Source organism: Acyrthosiphon pisum, chromosome A2, assembly GCF_005508785.2.
Source record: "Acyrthosiphon pisum isolate AL4f chromosome A2, pea_aphid_22Mar2018_4r6ur, whole genome shotgun sequence".
NCBI lineage: Eukaryota > Metazoa > Arthropoda > Insecta > Hemiptera > Aphididae > Acyrthosiphon > Acyrthosiphon pisum.
In genome coordinates, this window is record NC_042495.1 from 47,090,733 (window position 1) to 47,106,313 (window position 15,581).

The 15,581-nt window shown below is 27.6% G+C and overlaps 1 protein-coding gene across 1 annotated transcript; it reads right to left on the reverse strand.

The window, feature by feature from the left end:
• Positions 1-422: 422 nt before the first annotated feature.
• LOC100164310 (multidrug resistance-associated protein 4) lies at positions 423-8,875 on the reverse strand. The gene is made up of 26 exons (XM_029490757.1): positions 8,611-8,875; positions 7,706-7,789; positions 7,369-7,479; positions 7,104-7,238; positions 6,350-6,563; positions 5,745-5,967; positions 5,486-5,642; positions 5,278-5,416; positions 5,094-5,204; positions 4,682-4,972; positions 4,444-4,608; positions 4,245-4,366; positions 4,074-4,171; positions 3,929-4,014; positions 3,459-3,844; positions 3,136-3,395; positions 2,984-3,063; positions 2,756-2,906; positions 2,558-2,664; positions 2,371-2,494; positions 1,897-2,067; positions 1,693-1,820; positions 1,382-1,627; positions 1,149-1,321; positions 809-1,049; positions 423-743 (listed from the first exon to the last, which is right to left on the reverse strand). The coding sequence occupies exons 2-26, from the start codon at positions 7,780-7,782 to the stop codon at positions 696-698; spliced, it is 4,044 nt and encodes a 1,347-aa protein (XP_029346617.1). The 5' UTR covers positions 7,783-7,789; positions 8,611-8,875; the 3' UTR covers positions 423-695.
• Positions 8,876-15,581: the final 6,706 nt, after the last annotated feature.

Sequence of the window (15,581 nt, forward strand, 5' to 3'; positions counted from 1 at the left end):
GTATTGTTATGGTTTTATATATTGTGAGCTTACATTTGGTTTATAATTTAGATCAGATAAAAGGACGAAGAAGGTGGAGTCTGGAATTAGTTGATTTTCGTTTAGATTATTAAGGTGAGGAGCCCGGGCGCTTGTTAAAAGTTAAGCCTAGATATTTTACTTTAGGCACGATAGGAATTGTGTTGTTGATTAGTTTTACTGGTGGAAATTTCCTGGGTGTAAAGAGAAAGTTATAATAAATTATGACTAAATAATAAGTTATGACATGATTTTGTTAATTTTAAACTTCCGACGGTTGGACCAACAATGAATCATAAAGGTTTTCAATTTTGAAGTTTTTTTGAGCTGTGATACTAATATAAGAAAACATTTTTTATTAAATATACTTAGTAGACAGATAAACAACAAAATCTCACGGTAGGTACATGATAATTATCGATATAATATGACAGTTATTGACAAATGCATTATAACACATTTTTAGAGTATGTTGAAATAACAATAAAATTTATATAAATATTTATTATTTAACCTAAACCTAATACATATAATTATGTATACTATCAAAGCTCACAGGCAGCACCCTTTACTAGAAAAATTTTGGATTGATGCTGTTATACTTATTTCGTACAGGAAAATAAGGATTAAGGAACCACTGAATTTATGAACATTTGAAGATCAATAACATTTTCTTTTCACGATTTGATAAGATATTCTTTCGTTAAAATCATCCTATTATAGCTCTGTAAAAATATTAAAAAAACATATTTAAATATCAAATTTACTAGCCGATAAAAATATCTAATACCTCTGAAGCTGCACTATGTAACAGTTCTGCAGTGGTTGGCCCAGTTTGTTCCACCATTTTATATAAGAACCCATTTTTATCTTTCAACAAATTATGTGGATGGTCGAATTCAACCATTGTACCTGCATCCATTACAAGCACCTTGTCTGAGTCCATAACTGTATTCAAACGGTGAGCAATGGTTAATACCGTACACATTCGGAATTTATTTCTAATAGTATTTTGAATAAATGCATCAGTTCTACAAAAAAAATATATATATATATATATTTGTAATTATAAAACAGAACGTGCTATATAATATATAATATATTATATAATTTAAATTTTATAGTTTTACTGTGGATCAACATTGGCAGTGGCTTCATCCAATACAAGAACTTTATTGTTTCGTACAATAGCTCTAGCTAAACACACCAATTGTCTTTGCCCAACACTGAAATTGGAACCACCTTCAGACATTATTGAATTCAGACCATTGGGTAATTCCTCAACAATATATCTGAGCCCCACCTATAAAATAAACATGTATATATTATTTATGAGGATCAAAGATTGAACTAAAATGTTTACTTCATCTAATGCATTCCAAAGAATGTGATCTGGATATTCATTAAATGGATCTAAATTGGTTCGCATTGTTCCTGAAAACAAAATAGGTTCTTGAGGGATGATAGAAAGCTTAGACCGCAGCTCGTGAAGTCCTATATCATGTATTTCTATATCGTCGATGATGATATTGCCCTCATTAATGGCTAATCTAAATAATGCTCCAATCAACGATGATTTTCCAGCACCAGTCCTTCCTACGATTCCTACCTTGAGGAATAAATTTATAATTACTTATATTAATTGATATCGTTAGTTATTAGTTTCTATAGCACTTTTTCCATTGATTCGATATTTATATTGAGGTTCTTGACTACAAATGGACTATCTATGCCATATCGAAGATAAAAATTTTTGAAAATAATTTGCCCATTCATAGGCCATTCCGTAGGTGGTTTTTTTTCTATGTAAAAATATCAGTTTAACCATTTATATCTTTAGATAGGTAATTAAAACGTATTAAAATTGTATATTATTACCTGGTGATGATTCAAGAGCATCTTCCTGTGGGACATGAGTGTATTCAAGTACTCTTTCAACTGAAGTCATTTGGTTCTCTAATTCGGCTGATTGTCTCATTCCCCATTGGAACATCCCAGCCAGACTAATTGCTTGTGTAATAGCTAAACCAACATTTCCTCCGTATGTGGCTGAAATTGAATGTAATAAAATCAATAAGTATTTTACAGTTACTTAATTGAATATTTTTACTTAAAAGAAACATCCCATATAGGCGGGTTCCATTGACTAGTTTTAATATTTACTATGTTACCTACTTTAGGTAGGCTATCTATTTTATAAAATAAATATATTTTTTTTATCAGTTTGTTTTTATAATAATTTATACCATGACTATTATATCTTAATAAATAAAGTTTATTTATAATAAATTATTAAATATTATCTTTTGTTATAATCATATATTTTTATTAACTATATTATTTTAAACTTACTATTTCCGATTATCAAGAAGCTGAATGTTACAATTGATATATAGATAAAACATACTATATCCAACCACAATCCAAATGCTCTACTCGAACAGATAAATAAATACCAAGCCGATGAATGTAGGTCCTAGAATGATATTATATAATATTATATAGGTTAAAGAACAATGTTTATATATTCATCACGAACTTGATGGTTGTCAAATTCATTACACAGAATTTGTTCTGCTCCGTATGCCCTTATTGTGGTTAAACCTTGAAGTGATGCGTTAAAATGGGTAAATACGGGACTTCTTGCTACACATTAACAACAAAAATTAAAATTTTTATTTTTTTGAACTTTCTGTTATGAAATATTAATAATTAAATTAATTTCTGTTGTCCTTACTAACTCCTTCCAATCGTTTGACACTGCGGGAAGTTGATAAATAAAATACTCGAAATTTGTAAAATATAATCCCAATGACAAAAGTAGGTATCATAAGGTAGAAATTGATAATTCCAATAACTATCACAATTGACATTAATAATAATCCAATCTAGGTTAAACGATAAATATTAATATCATTATACATATTTCAGTATTCAAATATAGCTATTTATATAAATATATTACTTGTAAGCAATCCAATGTTGCTGCTGGTAACATCTCATCAATAGCTCCTATGTCCTTCGAAAATCGGTTAAGAATACGTCCTTCGTTATAATAAAAATAAACAATTATATACAACATGGAAATGATATTTAAATGTATTACTTAATAATTACCTGATGCATTTGTGTTAAAAAAATACATTGTAGCTCTAGTTATAGCACTGAACATGTTATTGTGCAAAGTCATTGAAGATTTTATACAAACTGATACAAACATAATGGACCTGACGATAATTCCAACTATCATCAATAAAGTTAAAACTCCAAAAACAATGAAACACGTCTCTCGAGAAATTGACCACCACAATAATTTCGTAGACGGATCGCCGGAAACATTTTTTACTCTATAAAAAACATGTTCTTCTAGATTTATCCTAAAAAATATACAATACTAAATAATATTTTCCAGCAGATGAGAAACACGTTATATATTATACCAATAGGTCATCCAAAAATCTCCACCTGATGCCAGTACTTGAGTGAATATACATATGATAAAGAAAAATAATATTTTACAAGCACTTCCACCGGCAAGAAAATACGATGAATAAACATTTATTGAAATACTTCCTGATGTACGAGTTTCAGATGTTTCAGCAGGCTGTTCTTGATATTCACTGAATTGGATATCTTCAATCGATGATGCGATACTTTGTATAGACGTTTGTCGACTGTAAACTATTCTATTAGGACTTGTATTTTTGGAAATATTTTCATTATAAGATGCAGTTATTGTTTTTACTGCAGGTGACCTAAGAATTTTCGTAAAGTCTAAATCAGATTTCTGAAGTTCCTGGTACGAACCCTCAGCTAAAACATTTCCCTGGAAAACCATTAATTATGTAAAATATAAAATTACTAAAAAAAAATATTATCTAGTCGTCTTTTCTATAGGTGTTATATTTACTTTATGCATGAGTATAATTTGATCTACACTACTCAAGTATTGTATTTGGTGAGTAATAAGAATACACGTCTTCTCTCTAAGGTAACCTATTAAATGGAAGTAAAATGTTAACAAATATTACAGGAATATTTTTAAAAATTATTACCTTTAATACATTTTCTAAATAAATGCCTGCCAACATGAGCATCCACTGCTGACAGAGGATCATCCAATAAATAAATATCCGCTTGTTTGTATACAGCTCTGGTATTATGATATTAACAAAATTATTTTTATTTATTTATTACTAAAAAAAAAGAAAATTGTTTTTTTTTACCGTGCCAAATTTATTCTCGCCCTTTGTCCACCACTGAGAGAAATTCCTCTTTCTCCCACAACCGTTTTATCACCATATTGAAACTGTTCCAAGTCAGTTTTCAATGCACACACTTGTATAACCTTTTTTAAATTAGAAAATAACAATGATATATTAAGATTCGACTAAACACAATTAAATGGTTATTACAGATGCTTACTTTTTTATAACGCTCAGCGTCCATTGTTGAACCAAATAGAATATTTTGTTGTACAGAACCAGCGAATAACCATGGTTCCTGAGATGCATAAGAAACTACACCGTGCACTGTTATTTTTCCTCCGGATAGTGGTAGTTCTCGTAATATCGCTTGTAATAATGAACTCTAAAATTTTTATAATTTATTTTTTTAAATATTCGCAAGCTATTAAAATAATAAAGTATGCATTTATGTATACTTTTCCAGATCCCACGGGACCGATCACTCCAACTAATCGACCAGGTATTACAGTTAGATTAATATTTTCGAGAGAGTTCTCGGTTTGAGCTTTTGACCACTTAGCTGTAGCACTGTTTACGACGATTCCAATGTTGTTTAATTGTGGTGTTCCATTGTCATTATATTTTACATTAACCGATGACACATTTTTATTAGTAATTATGACTTTTCTGTTACTATTAGCAGCTTTCTTATCAGATTTTGAGGGATTAGCTGTTTGATTCTTATTTTCGTCGTACATTAAAAAGTTCTAAAACAATACATATTATTTATATATCCGATATATTTTTAAACAATTTATTTTTTAAATTATATTTACTTATTTTTTATCTTTCTAATATATTTTATATTATATTATTATTGTTAGGTACCTGAAGTCGTTTAATCGATATAAGCATTTCCGCTAAAAATGCAATTCCTTGAGGAACAAAACCTGTCATTGTGTTCCGCAATAAATTATAATACGATGTTATGACAAATACCTAAACGGGTTGAACTAATTATTTATAAACAGCATTTTTCAATCTTTGTATTTAATTACACAATTAATTTTACTTGTTGGGCAGAGATATAGTTTCCAAGTAACACATATGAAAATATACTGAAAACCATTGCAACCCTAGTATGGAAAGCCCCAAAAGATAACATTACAGTTCTGCAGTACGATGATCCTTTAATCTCATTCATTTCTTTTCTACAACGATATTTATAATTATTTATTATTTATTCAAATAGGTAATATATTATAGATTTTAGATCAAACCTTCTTGCATATTCTACAAAATTTGCGAAAGGTTTTTCCCAAATGTACATTTTAATAACTTGAATTCCTGATATTATTTCATTCATCAAACGTACTCTCTCGTCGGTTCGAATGGCTGTATTTAATCGATATTCAGATGTTTTCTTTCCTATCCAACCTGAAAATAAGAATAAAATTAATTATTTATTCGTGTTACGGCGATAGGTATTAATAGTATAGGTAAATGGAACTTTTGTGAAAATATATATTTTATACAAACCTTGTACTGGAATGACCATAAGTAATATCGCTACTCCAATTATTGATGACACTCCAATTTCTTGCCACAAAAAATATGAGACTAAAATTGTTTGTAAAGGACCCATCCATAAATAGTTGAGAAATATTACTACAGTGTCGAATCGGTTTACATCATTTGATATCAAATTTACTATTTGACCAACAGTAGTTTCACCAAGAGCTGTTTTACTTAGTCGCAATGCCTTTGTAAAATAAAATTTAATTTTGTAAATAAGCGTTTGTTTGGAAATTGTCTATATTTGTTACTTATTATATAGTTTTAATGTTATGATCGATCGAGTAAAGAAGAAACTCGAGATAATACATTTTTTATAAGATCGGGATCAATTACACTGTTAGTGTTTACCTATATACCCAGACAGAATTTTGTAATGATAATATTATAATAGTATTATTAAACAAAAAATTGCTGTCTGGGTAGAGTTGTAAGTACGTTTTTAAAATGATTAATTATTTATGTTTATTTAATAACAAAAATATGTTTGCATAGATTATGTTGAGATTAAATGATACCAACGCAATTTATTCATTACGTTATTTATTTATTTTTTAATGTATATTTACCTTTTTAAATATTAAAGAACAACAGGCAATACGCATCTTCATCCCGCAATGTAAAATTTCAATTTGTATTGAATGATACATGACTAATGTAACTAACATGTTTAATGCCAATAATGTTGCATACATGTACGCGTGGCTTATATTATGTGCTTTGTTTGACAAATTCGGGTTAAAGTATGATAACAGACCACCGATGAGTAATGGTTGAGACATTCTATATGGATAAAGAAATTTTAGTAATGATAATATAACACATTAGTTATTAATTTAACAATAATAGGTTTTAAGAAAAGCAAGACACTTTATGAACATTTTTAAAACTTCTAAAAATGATTATTGACTGTCAATATGGAAACTATTTGGTCGAAAATGCAATTAAAAATATATAAAATATGTAAGTTACGTGTTACATAATTATTTTTTTACAAATTAAAATTAAATTAAGGACCATTTGGGATTTAAATTTAGGTTAAGAAAAGTTCCATATTTAGTAAATATTACTCAGTTCTTATAGTTAGCATTTATAAATATAACTATGCTAAGCTACGATATTCAATGAAAAGACGAATCACAAGTAAAATATGAGTTTGATATAAGATGTAAACACCATAAAACAGCTCTGATTTTAAAATAATGCTACATACTAGTATTGTATTTCATATTTGTATATGTTTTGTTTTATGTGTATTGTGTAAACATCAGATGTAATTTACATATTATACGGTAGTGACTATATTGAAAACACAATGTTTACCTTAGAAACATTTCGATGATTAAGTGTAGTAATCCTAATAACATAAATTTAACTCCAAACATTTTGGTCAAAGCTTTTGTCAAACTTGGCGATCGATTCGCCTTTTTAGCATTGGCGAGCTCATCATTCCACTTTCTTAAATCAAATAAATTAATATTAAAATAAATATTATTTAAACACACAATAAAATTAAATACAGTTAGATAGGTATAAATGTTATGAATAATAAAAATAATAATATTTATTATATTGTAAATATATTTACTCCTCTAATTCCCTGCCTAATGATGATGACGTGTGTTCATTTAGTGTTGCATACAAATCATTAACTTCTAAATCTCTTTTTCCTCCAGTTTTGAAGAGTTTGTAAATCCATCTTAAGAAAATGTAGACAAATGTATTAAATATAAAATAAACTGCTTAATAGGTATACATTTAAATTCACTACATATTTATTCACTGCCTACCTAAAATTCTGTGAATATTAATTATTATAGGTACTAGGTAGGTATTATTAATTACAAGCACAACTATTAATGGGTAGCTGAAAATAAAACTTTTATAATATTAATACCAATTTAAGATTATGATATAATATTTACCCAAATGTGAGTATTTCAAGGATGTTTGCATTGGCTCTAGGATGTGAAGGTCGTTCATATTTATTACCAGAGTCCATATTAAACCTAAAATAATAGACAACATAAAAAATATATTAATAGGACATATTTGTATTAGTTTCAACACCTTCATTGGTGGTCAAATTTTTTTAGTAATAGGGGAGGGGGTGGTTGTGATTTTTTTTAACATACACTGTTCTATCATTAAAATACTATTTATTGGTACCGTTTTATAGCTATATCTAATCTATTGTACATATTTAAAAAAAGGCCATTGGGAGATTTTGTTCAGTTTGTCCATCACTGTTTCAACACATAATAAACGTATGTGATTACAACATATTATGTTTAAATTTAGAACTGATCCAAGGTGGGCACTAATAAATCATAATATAAACTCAAAATATTTCAATATTTTAGTAAGTTAAAATACTAAGTATATACTGTTTGGGTAGTAAGTACCCGTTACAGAATAAATTTAAAAAAATATGACGTATTCAAATATCTCAAATAAATGATTGGGTACATTTCCTAAGGCATAGTTACTGCTCACTATGATTAGTTAGTCCACTTTTTATATAATAGTTATTTAAACTGAATTACCGCACACAAAGAATTATTTTAGTTATTAGAACAGTTTTACATATTTTTATATATTTGAAATAACATCGGCGTGCTAATTGGTTATTGCATTGTAATAGACTGTGATTTTCACGTAAGAGTAACAAAAAATATTATAATATTATTATGCATATTTATTAAATAAATTATTTTGTGGTCTGTTTTGAATGAATATCTAGTTTTAATATTTAATCAAACTAGGTACTTACTCTCAATGATTCAAATTAAGTAATTGAGAACATTAATAATGAAATCAAAACACTCACCGAATAACAATATGTAAGTAATTATTTATAACTGTCTTGACACTTGTACTAATAAAATATAGTACGCTGACTTCACCGTTGCACAGAGTTATGTATACAAATCAAACTATATTTAAATACCTTTATTGTCATAACTTTAATAAATTGAATAGCTTATAATATATTGATTAAAAATTAGTTAGTAGTTACACTCATATTTTAACACAGTAGGTAGGTATATTCATATACAATTAATTTATAATTTAGGCTTATATTTAAGATTTAACTATAATATGCGTTTAACATTTTAGTTTTAAAGTGTAATTCTATAATAATATGACTATAATGATACGATCGAACTCTTATATATTTTAATGCCTTAGTAGATACTAAACAATATAGTATATTTGCGTAGTGTTTTATAATTTAAGATGAGTGCGAGTCAAGTGCCAATGAATAAGTACAAGGCAAATGGCTACTGGTTAAAGTGAGCCAAAGTTTATCGGCTTACCTAGTAGATTTGGTGTTATCAATGGCAGTATCGATAAGTCATGGTGGGGATTTGTTTTTGTAATATTCAATTGTATAAAAATAATGACAATACTTTATAGTTGACTTTGTCTGGATGAAAAAAAATATATTTCCCCCATTTCACATATCCCCCTGGAGATTCGCTACTGGTAGAAACTGTATGGATTGTAAATAGTATAATGAAAAAAAGATATTCTCAGTTTATTTTAAATAATTACCAACAACATTATTTTACTTGTCAATTCTGAGCATTAGAGCCAGGGACTGGAACCGGAACCGGAATAACAGGTTCCTGGATATTATTGAAGAACCGAAACCGCCATTGGAGTTTAGAGCTGAAAAACGATTGAGCATAAAACATCTTTTTTGCGACACGATTGAGCCAAATTGTTGACGTATCAAAGGAAATCGGAATACAAAAGAAAACCTACACGATTGAATATAAAAAAACTCTTCAACGTTGCCATTTTCTATTTTAAGCTATATTATACAAAAATATTTATTTAAATAATTATAATAATTCAAAATATGACATTAAAAAGATTACATAATTTCATGGTCAATAAAATAGTTACATTTCTTAAATCTGTTTGATAATAATAATAAAAAGCAGGTAAGTGGATGTCGCTCTGCTGTACAGTAGATTACAAGTGGGTCATTGTATAATGGTTGTATTAGACTTGAATTCAATGATATAATATCACTGTATAAGAAAAACGATTCTGAGCGGAGATGGTTTGTCAGTCTAGATATTTTATATTTTGTTATTATTTATTTTATCATGTAAGTTGAATTAATATTAAAATATTATAATTTTTTATTCGTTTCTATGGTGATAAACAAAACGTTGAAAATTAAAATCCCATTTTTAGCGTTTTTTCGTAATTTTCTGGTGGGTTTTCCCGTGGCATTAAATAACTATTGAGAAAATCGGAAAATGACCTCTTTAAAGTACCATCTTGATCCAATTTGCTAAAATATAAGGTACTATATGTTGAAATCAAAACACTCCTTCTGGAAGAAATTTTGTATACAGGATATAAAAAAAAAAAAAAAAAATAAACACCATTGTAAAAACAATAGCTTCCTCGCTCCGCTCAGAATCTTAAATAATAGTTATGAAAATAATAAAATCAAAATATGATACGTATTAAAAAAAACTGCATGGTTAATAAGCCAAGAGTACTAAATACTATAGATTATAGATGATCGAACATTGATATTGTTTCTATAATAATTTCGGAATTGTATTTTAATTTATTATCTTATATTTTCTCCCAATTTTAAATGCTTAAAACATCGGAACTTTATTGCTCCGGAACTAATTTATTAATCGATAACATTGTCGATAAAGTTGGGCTCAGATCACGGCTCGCGTCTGGTATCATACTAATAAATTGGTGTAATAATACGTGAAAATAATAAATTACAAAATTTCGGCCACTTGAATGTGGCAACATCGCATAAAATATTCTATGCTCAATCGCGTTGCTAAAAAGGTATATGCTCAATCGTGCTTTACCAGGAATTTAGAACCAGATTCTATTTAAATAAGCATTAAGTGTTCCGGTTCTATTAGGTTTTTATCGGTTTTAAGAAATAAATGAACATTTCATTCAAATTTGGTTTTTTTATAACCATATAAACACAAATATGTATTTTTCATTAACATTTTTTTGTCTTATACATTTATAATATATGGTATTTTTAGCTTAAAATAATCACATTATATCATGACCTACAAGGATTATTTTTATCATCAAACATATGTACTGATTGAATTGTTACGCTTGCGATATAACGAACGAACGAACAACATTGATTTGTTTTCCAACGAATCATTAAAAATTACATACAAATTATAGTGTTTAGTTATTTATACTCTGTCTCAGAGTTTCACACAGTGACACATCAGACTATACGATTAACCTCAAGTGGCAAACAATTGACGATTATAGTTACTTTTCATTACCTATTTAATATTTTCAATATGGGCTGAGTATTAACATCCGCCGTAACTCATAGGCTAGAAATAGAGTTGCATACGAATTGCAAAAACTAAACAATATTTTCCTTCCCAATTTTATTCTATATCGTTGTCACAGTTTAAATGAACATAAAATGTACACGTTTTTTTACAACGACGCCACCCTTAAATATTACCAAGACTCATTAACGAGTTAAAAGTTAAAATTAAGTCAACTTGTTACTTTTTTTTTTCAAATTAACTTTTAACTAGACGAGTGTTACTGCTGGGTAGCTACTCCCCTCACACCTCCAAGTCAACTGTATAATCCAGCTCATATGCTTATTGTAACTATTATTACAGATTGTATATTTTTAAATAAGTGTTAAAAAAAAAAAAAAGGTGGGCAAGTGGATGTCGCTCTGCTGTACAGTAGGTTACAAGTGTGTCACTGTATAATGGATGGTATTAATTTTGAATTCAATAATATAATATCATTGTATAAGAAAAACGATTCTGAGCGGAGACGGTATGTCAGTCTAGGTATAAGACATATTATATATTTATCTATGGTATTAAAATAGAAATGACCTATAATAGAAAGTTATCTATAATAAATTCCATATTAATCATATCACAATATCCGTTAGGTACTTATAACGCGTGATACATCAACAAAAAACAGTGATACTATCATAAATATATAATAGTATACTTTAAAAGTTTCAAGTACTCACGAATGATATTAAATAGTTATTCAGGTTTTTTAATATGTAATTTCATCCAAATTTTAACTTAAAATGAGTATAAAAATAAACTGTGCGTATGTATTTTTTAGATTTTTTGGTAACAGAATTAACTACTTATGTGGAATCTTGTTTTAAATTTTCAGTCCTTAGATATAAAAGTTGAATATTTTATACATTTTTATAATCATGGAATAATTATTCAATTTTAAATTTGATAAATTTTGTCAAAATTTGAATTTCAAATGTTTATAAAAAAAATTGTGGCTATGTATTTTTATATCAGGAGCCTTGCATTAAATTTTCACGTTTTTTTACTTAACAAACAAAATGTTTTTGATATTTATAGAAAAAAAACTAAAAAAATTGAAAACTGAGAATGTCCGTAAACATCTCAAAAAGTGTCAAAATATTGTTTCACTGATGAAATCGGGTTATACAGCTAAAAGTAGCCGTAGATTCATCCGAAGTTAGTAGACTCAGAAACTAATAGACGTTATCAATAGATTCGTTGAGACTTGGAGAATCTTTATATCTCTATTTTTTTAACTCCTATAAATAGCAGAAGAGTATTTCACACATAATATTTTTTCAGCTGACGAAAAAAAAAAAAATGTTGTTGATTTAATGGTTGAAATATTGTTGGTTACACGTTATTATATTACTATTGTAACTCGAAGAAATATAGAAATAAGAAATATTCATTAAAAATACAAATCTATCTCAAAACAAATATGAGAGATTAAATTCGTAGCTTAAAAACTACTTGATTGATTTTTGTGAAAATGTAAAATTGTTGTTGGATATATCAGAAAAGTTTAGAGAGAAGTTTTATCTACTTTCGATTTATACCAAGTGGTGTATCCAATACACCACAAGCGAATTGTCCATCTCGACCGAATTGGTTCACAAAGCAGTACATTCACTGTACGTCGACGCCAACTTGCCCGTGAACTTAGGTACATTAAAACCAATAGAAACGCCTAAACAGAGTGTCCCGTGAGGATATACCCATTATAGTCATAGACGGGGACTCGCCGCCCAGACAAAAACTGGTATTTTGCTATTTTACCTATAAACTAAAAAATAGTTTAGGAGATTAATAAAAATTAGGTAGGTAATTAATTTAAAAATAAAATATATGTAGTCTTGTATGTGCATCAGTCTAATAAAAAAAAGGTGGGTAAGTGGATGTCGCTCTGCTGTACAGTAGGTTACCAGTGGGTCACTGTATAATGGATAGTATTAAATTTGAATTCAATGATATAATATCACTGTATAAGAAAAACGATTCTGAGCGGAGACGGTTTGTCAGTCTAGGTATTAGACATACCTATTATAGATAAACTTATCTATAGTATTAAAAAAAAATTGACCAATAATAGGTATTAATAATAAATTTCAAATTAATCATATCACAATATCCATCAGGTAACGCGTTATACATCAACAACAAACCTTGGTACTATCATAGATATATAATAGTATACTTTAGAAGTTTCAAGTACCCACAAATAATATTATACAATCATCACAATCACAACAAAATAACTAAAATAGTTATTCTAGGTTTTTTAATATGTAATTTCGTCCAAATTTGACCTTAAAATTACTCTAAAAATAAACTGCGGTTATGTATTTCTTAGAATTTTTGGTAACAGAATTAAATATTTACGTGGAATCTTGTTTTAAATTTTCAATCCTTAGATATAAAAGTTGAACATTTTATAAATTTTTAACTACAAAATAATTATTCAATTTTAAATTTGATAAATTTTGTCAAAATTTGAACTTCAAATGCTTATAAAGAAAAATTGTGCCTATGTATTTTTAATATTTTTCAACTGCTATTGTGACAATATATCAGGAGCCTTGCATTAAATTTTCACGCAATTTTACCAAACAAATAACATTTTATTGATATTTATAGAAAAAAAAAACTAAAAAAATTGAAAACTTACAATGTCCGCAAACAGCCCAAAAAGAGTCAAATTATTTTGAAAATTTTATGGTATATATAAAATGATAATATAAACATTCAGTGAAATTTTCAAGTTTCTACAGTCATTCGTTTTTTAATTACAATAAAATAAGAAAATCGTTACGTAAGAAATCGAGTGAATATCAAATGTTGTAAAAATATGAATTTCAAACGCTCATAAAAATTTAATTTGTGTTTCTTATGGACATTTTTTTTTTGATAAAGGTATATTAACCTATAAGGAATCTTGTATTACATTTTAAAATCTTAGTTCTAATAAGAAACATTTTGACGAATTATTAACTCAAAATAATTAAGTAATTTTCGTGATTTTTCCATATTTTGTCAATTTTTGAACTTTAAATGCTAATAAAAATAACTGTGACTAAAGATTTTTAATATTTTTCAAATTTCATTGTAACAATATAGTAGCCGTAGGAGCCTTGTATTAAATTTTCAAGTATTTTTACTCAACAAATAAAGTTTTATTGACATTCATAGAAAAAAAAACTAATTAAATTGGAAACTGAAATTGTCCGTAAACAGCTCAAAACAAATCAAAATATTTTGAAAATTTTATCATGTATAGAAAATGGAAATATAAACAACCAGTGAAAATTTCATGTATCTACAGTCATTCGTTTTAATGTTACACCAAAAACCAAAATCAATTTTCTCGAAAACAGATTTTGCGTAAAAATTCCCGTTTTTCCTTAATTTTTCTTTTGTTTTTCACAGCGCTTTTGAAAACTATTGGAAAAATTTTACTTTTGACCCCCCAAAGTACCAACTAGATTCACTTTCCTATCAGAAAAGGTACTGTTGAAGAAAATCCAAGCACTTTTACTGTCCTAAAAGGTGATGACAGACACAAAAAAAAATTTAAAAAATAAAATTAAAAAAAAAACACACATCATTGTAAAATCAATACATTCATCGTTCCACTCAGAATCTAAAATAAACACCATTGTAAAACTACTAAATTGATCGCTCCGTTCAGAATTTAAAATATTTAGGTACAATAATATTTTATCGGAATTTACCTATATATTATAATATTATTATACGTACTTAATAAATAAAAAAAAAAAATAAACAGTTATAATAGTGCCTAGGCAAACGCCATAATAGTAGATCCAATATTATATCTATTTTATATTTTGTAAAACTATTTTTAAACACTTTTACCCTTAGTATGAATAGTATATAATATATAATATTAATGTGTCTATCGTACATTTAGACAACTAAAGAACTGTACACGTTCGAATTTTTATTTAGATACCTAGGTACATCGACATTTTCAAAAAAATGATTATTGTATCGCCCCAGAACATTTTTTTTGTTATAAATAAATCTAAGATTTTTAAAATGTGGTCCTCCATATTACATACTTACATATCTCAAAAATCAGAATTCTAATAAATTTATTAGTAAAGGAAATAATGTGGGTGAGCCGTGATCATGCTTGGTAAACCGTGAATCAAACTGTACAATATTATATATCAGGGGTGGCCAAACGGTGGCTTGCGTCATAGACTTTTGCGGCTCGCATCTTAACGTAACATAGTCGTAAATTAACGTAAATGTTAGAAAAAAAAAGGCCATATAATATATAATAATATGACCTTTTTATTTTTTTACATCTTGGCTCTTAAATTTTTATTAATATATTTGGTGGCTCGCGAGTCTCTTCTCGCTGGCCACCCCTGTTATATATATTCCATAACATTATGTATAATAGAGACAAATGACAATGTAGACATAA

Excerpts from the sequence above, each read along its gene's own strand:
- LOC100164310 (XM_029490757.1), bottom strand. The coding sequence starts at position 7,782 with ATGGACTCTGGTAATAAATATGAACGACCTTCACATCCTAGAGCCAAT. Across the intron at positions 2,495-2,557 it reads ATGAATTTGACAACCATCAA|GACCTACATTCATCGGCTTG; the intron begins GTTCGTGATGAA and ends ATATCATTCTAG. Across the intron at positions 1,628-1,692 it reads ATATCGAATCAATGGAAAAA|GTAGGAATCGTAGGAAGGAC; the intron begins GTGCTATAGAAA and ends TTATTCCTCAAG.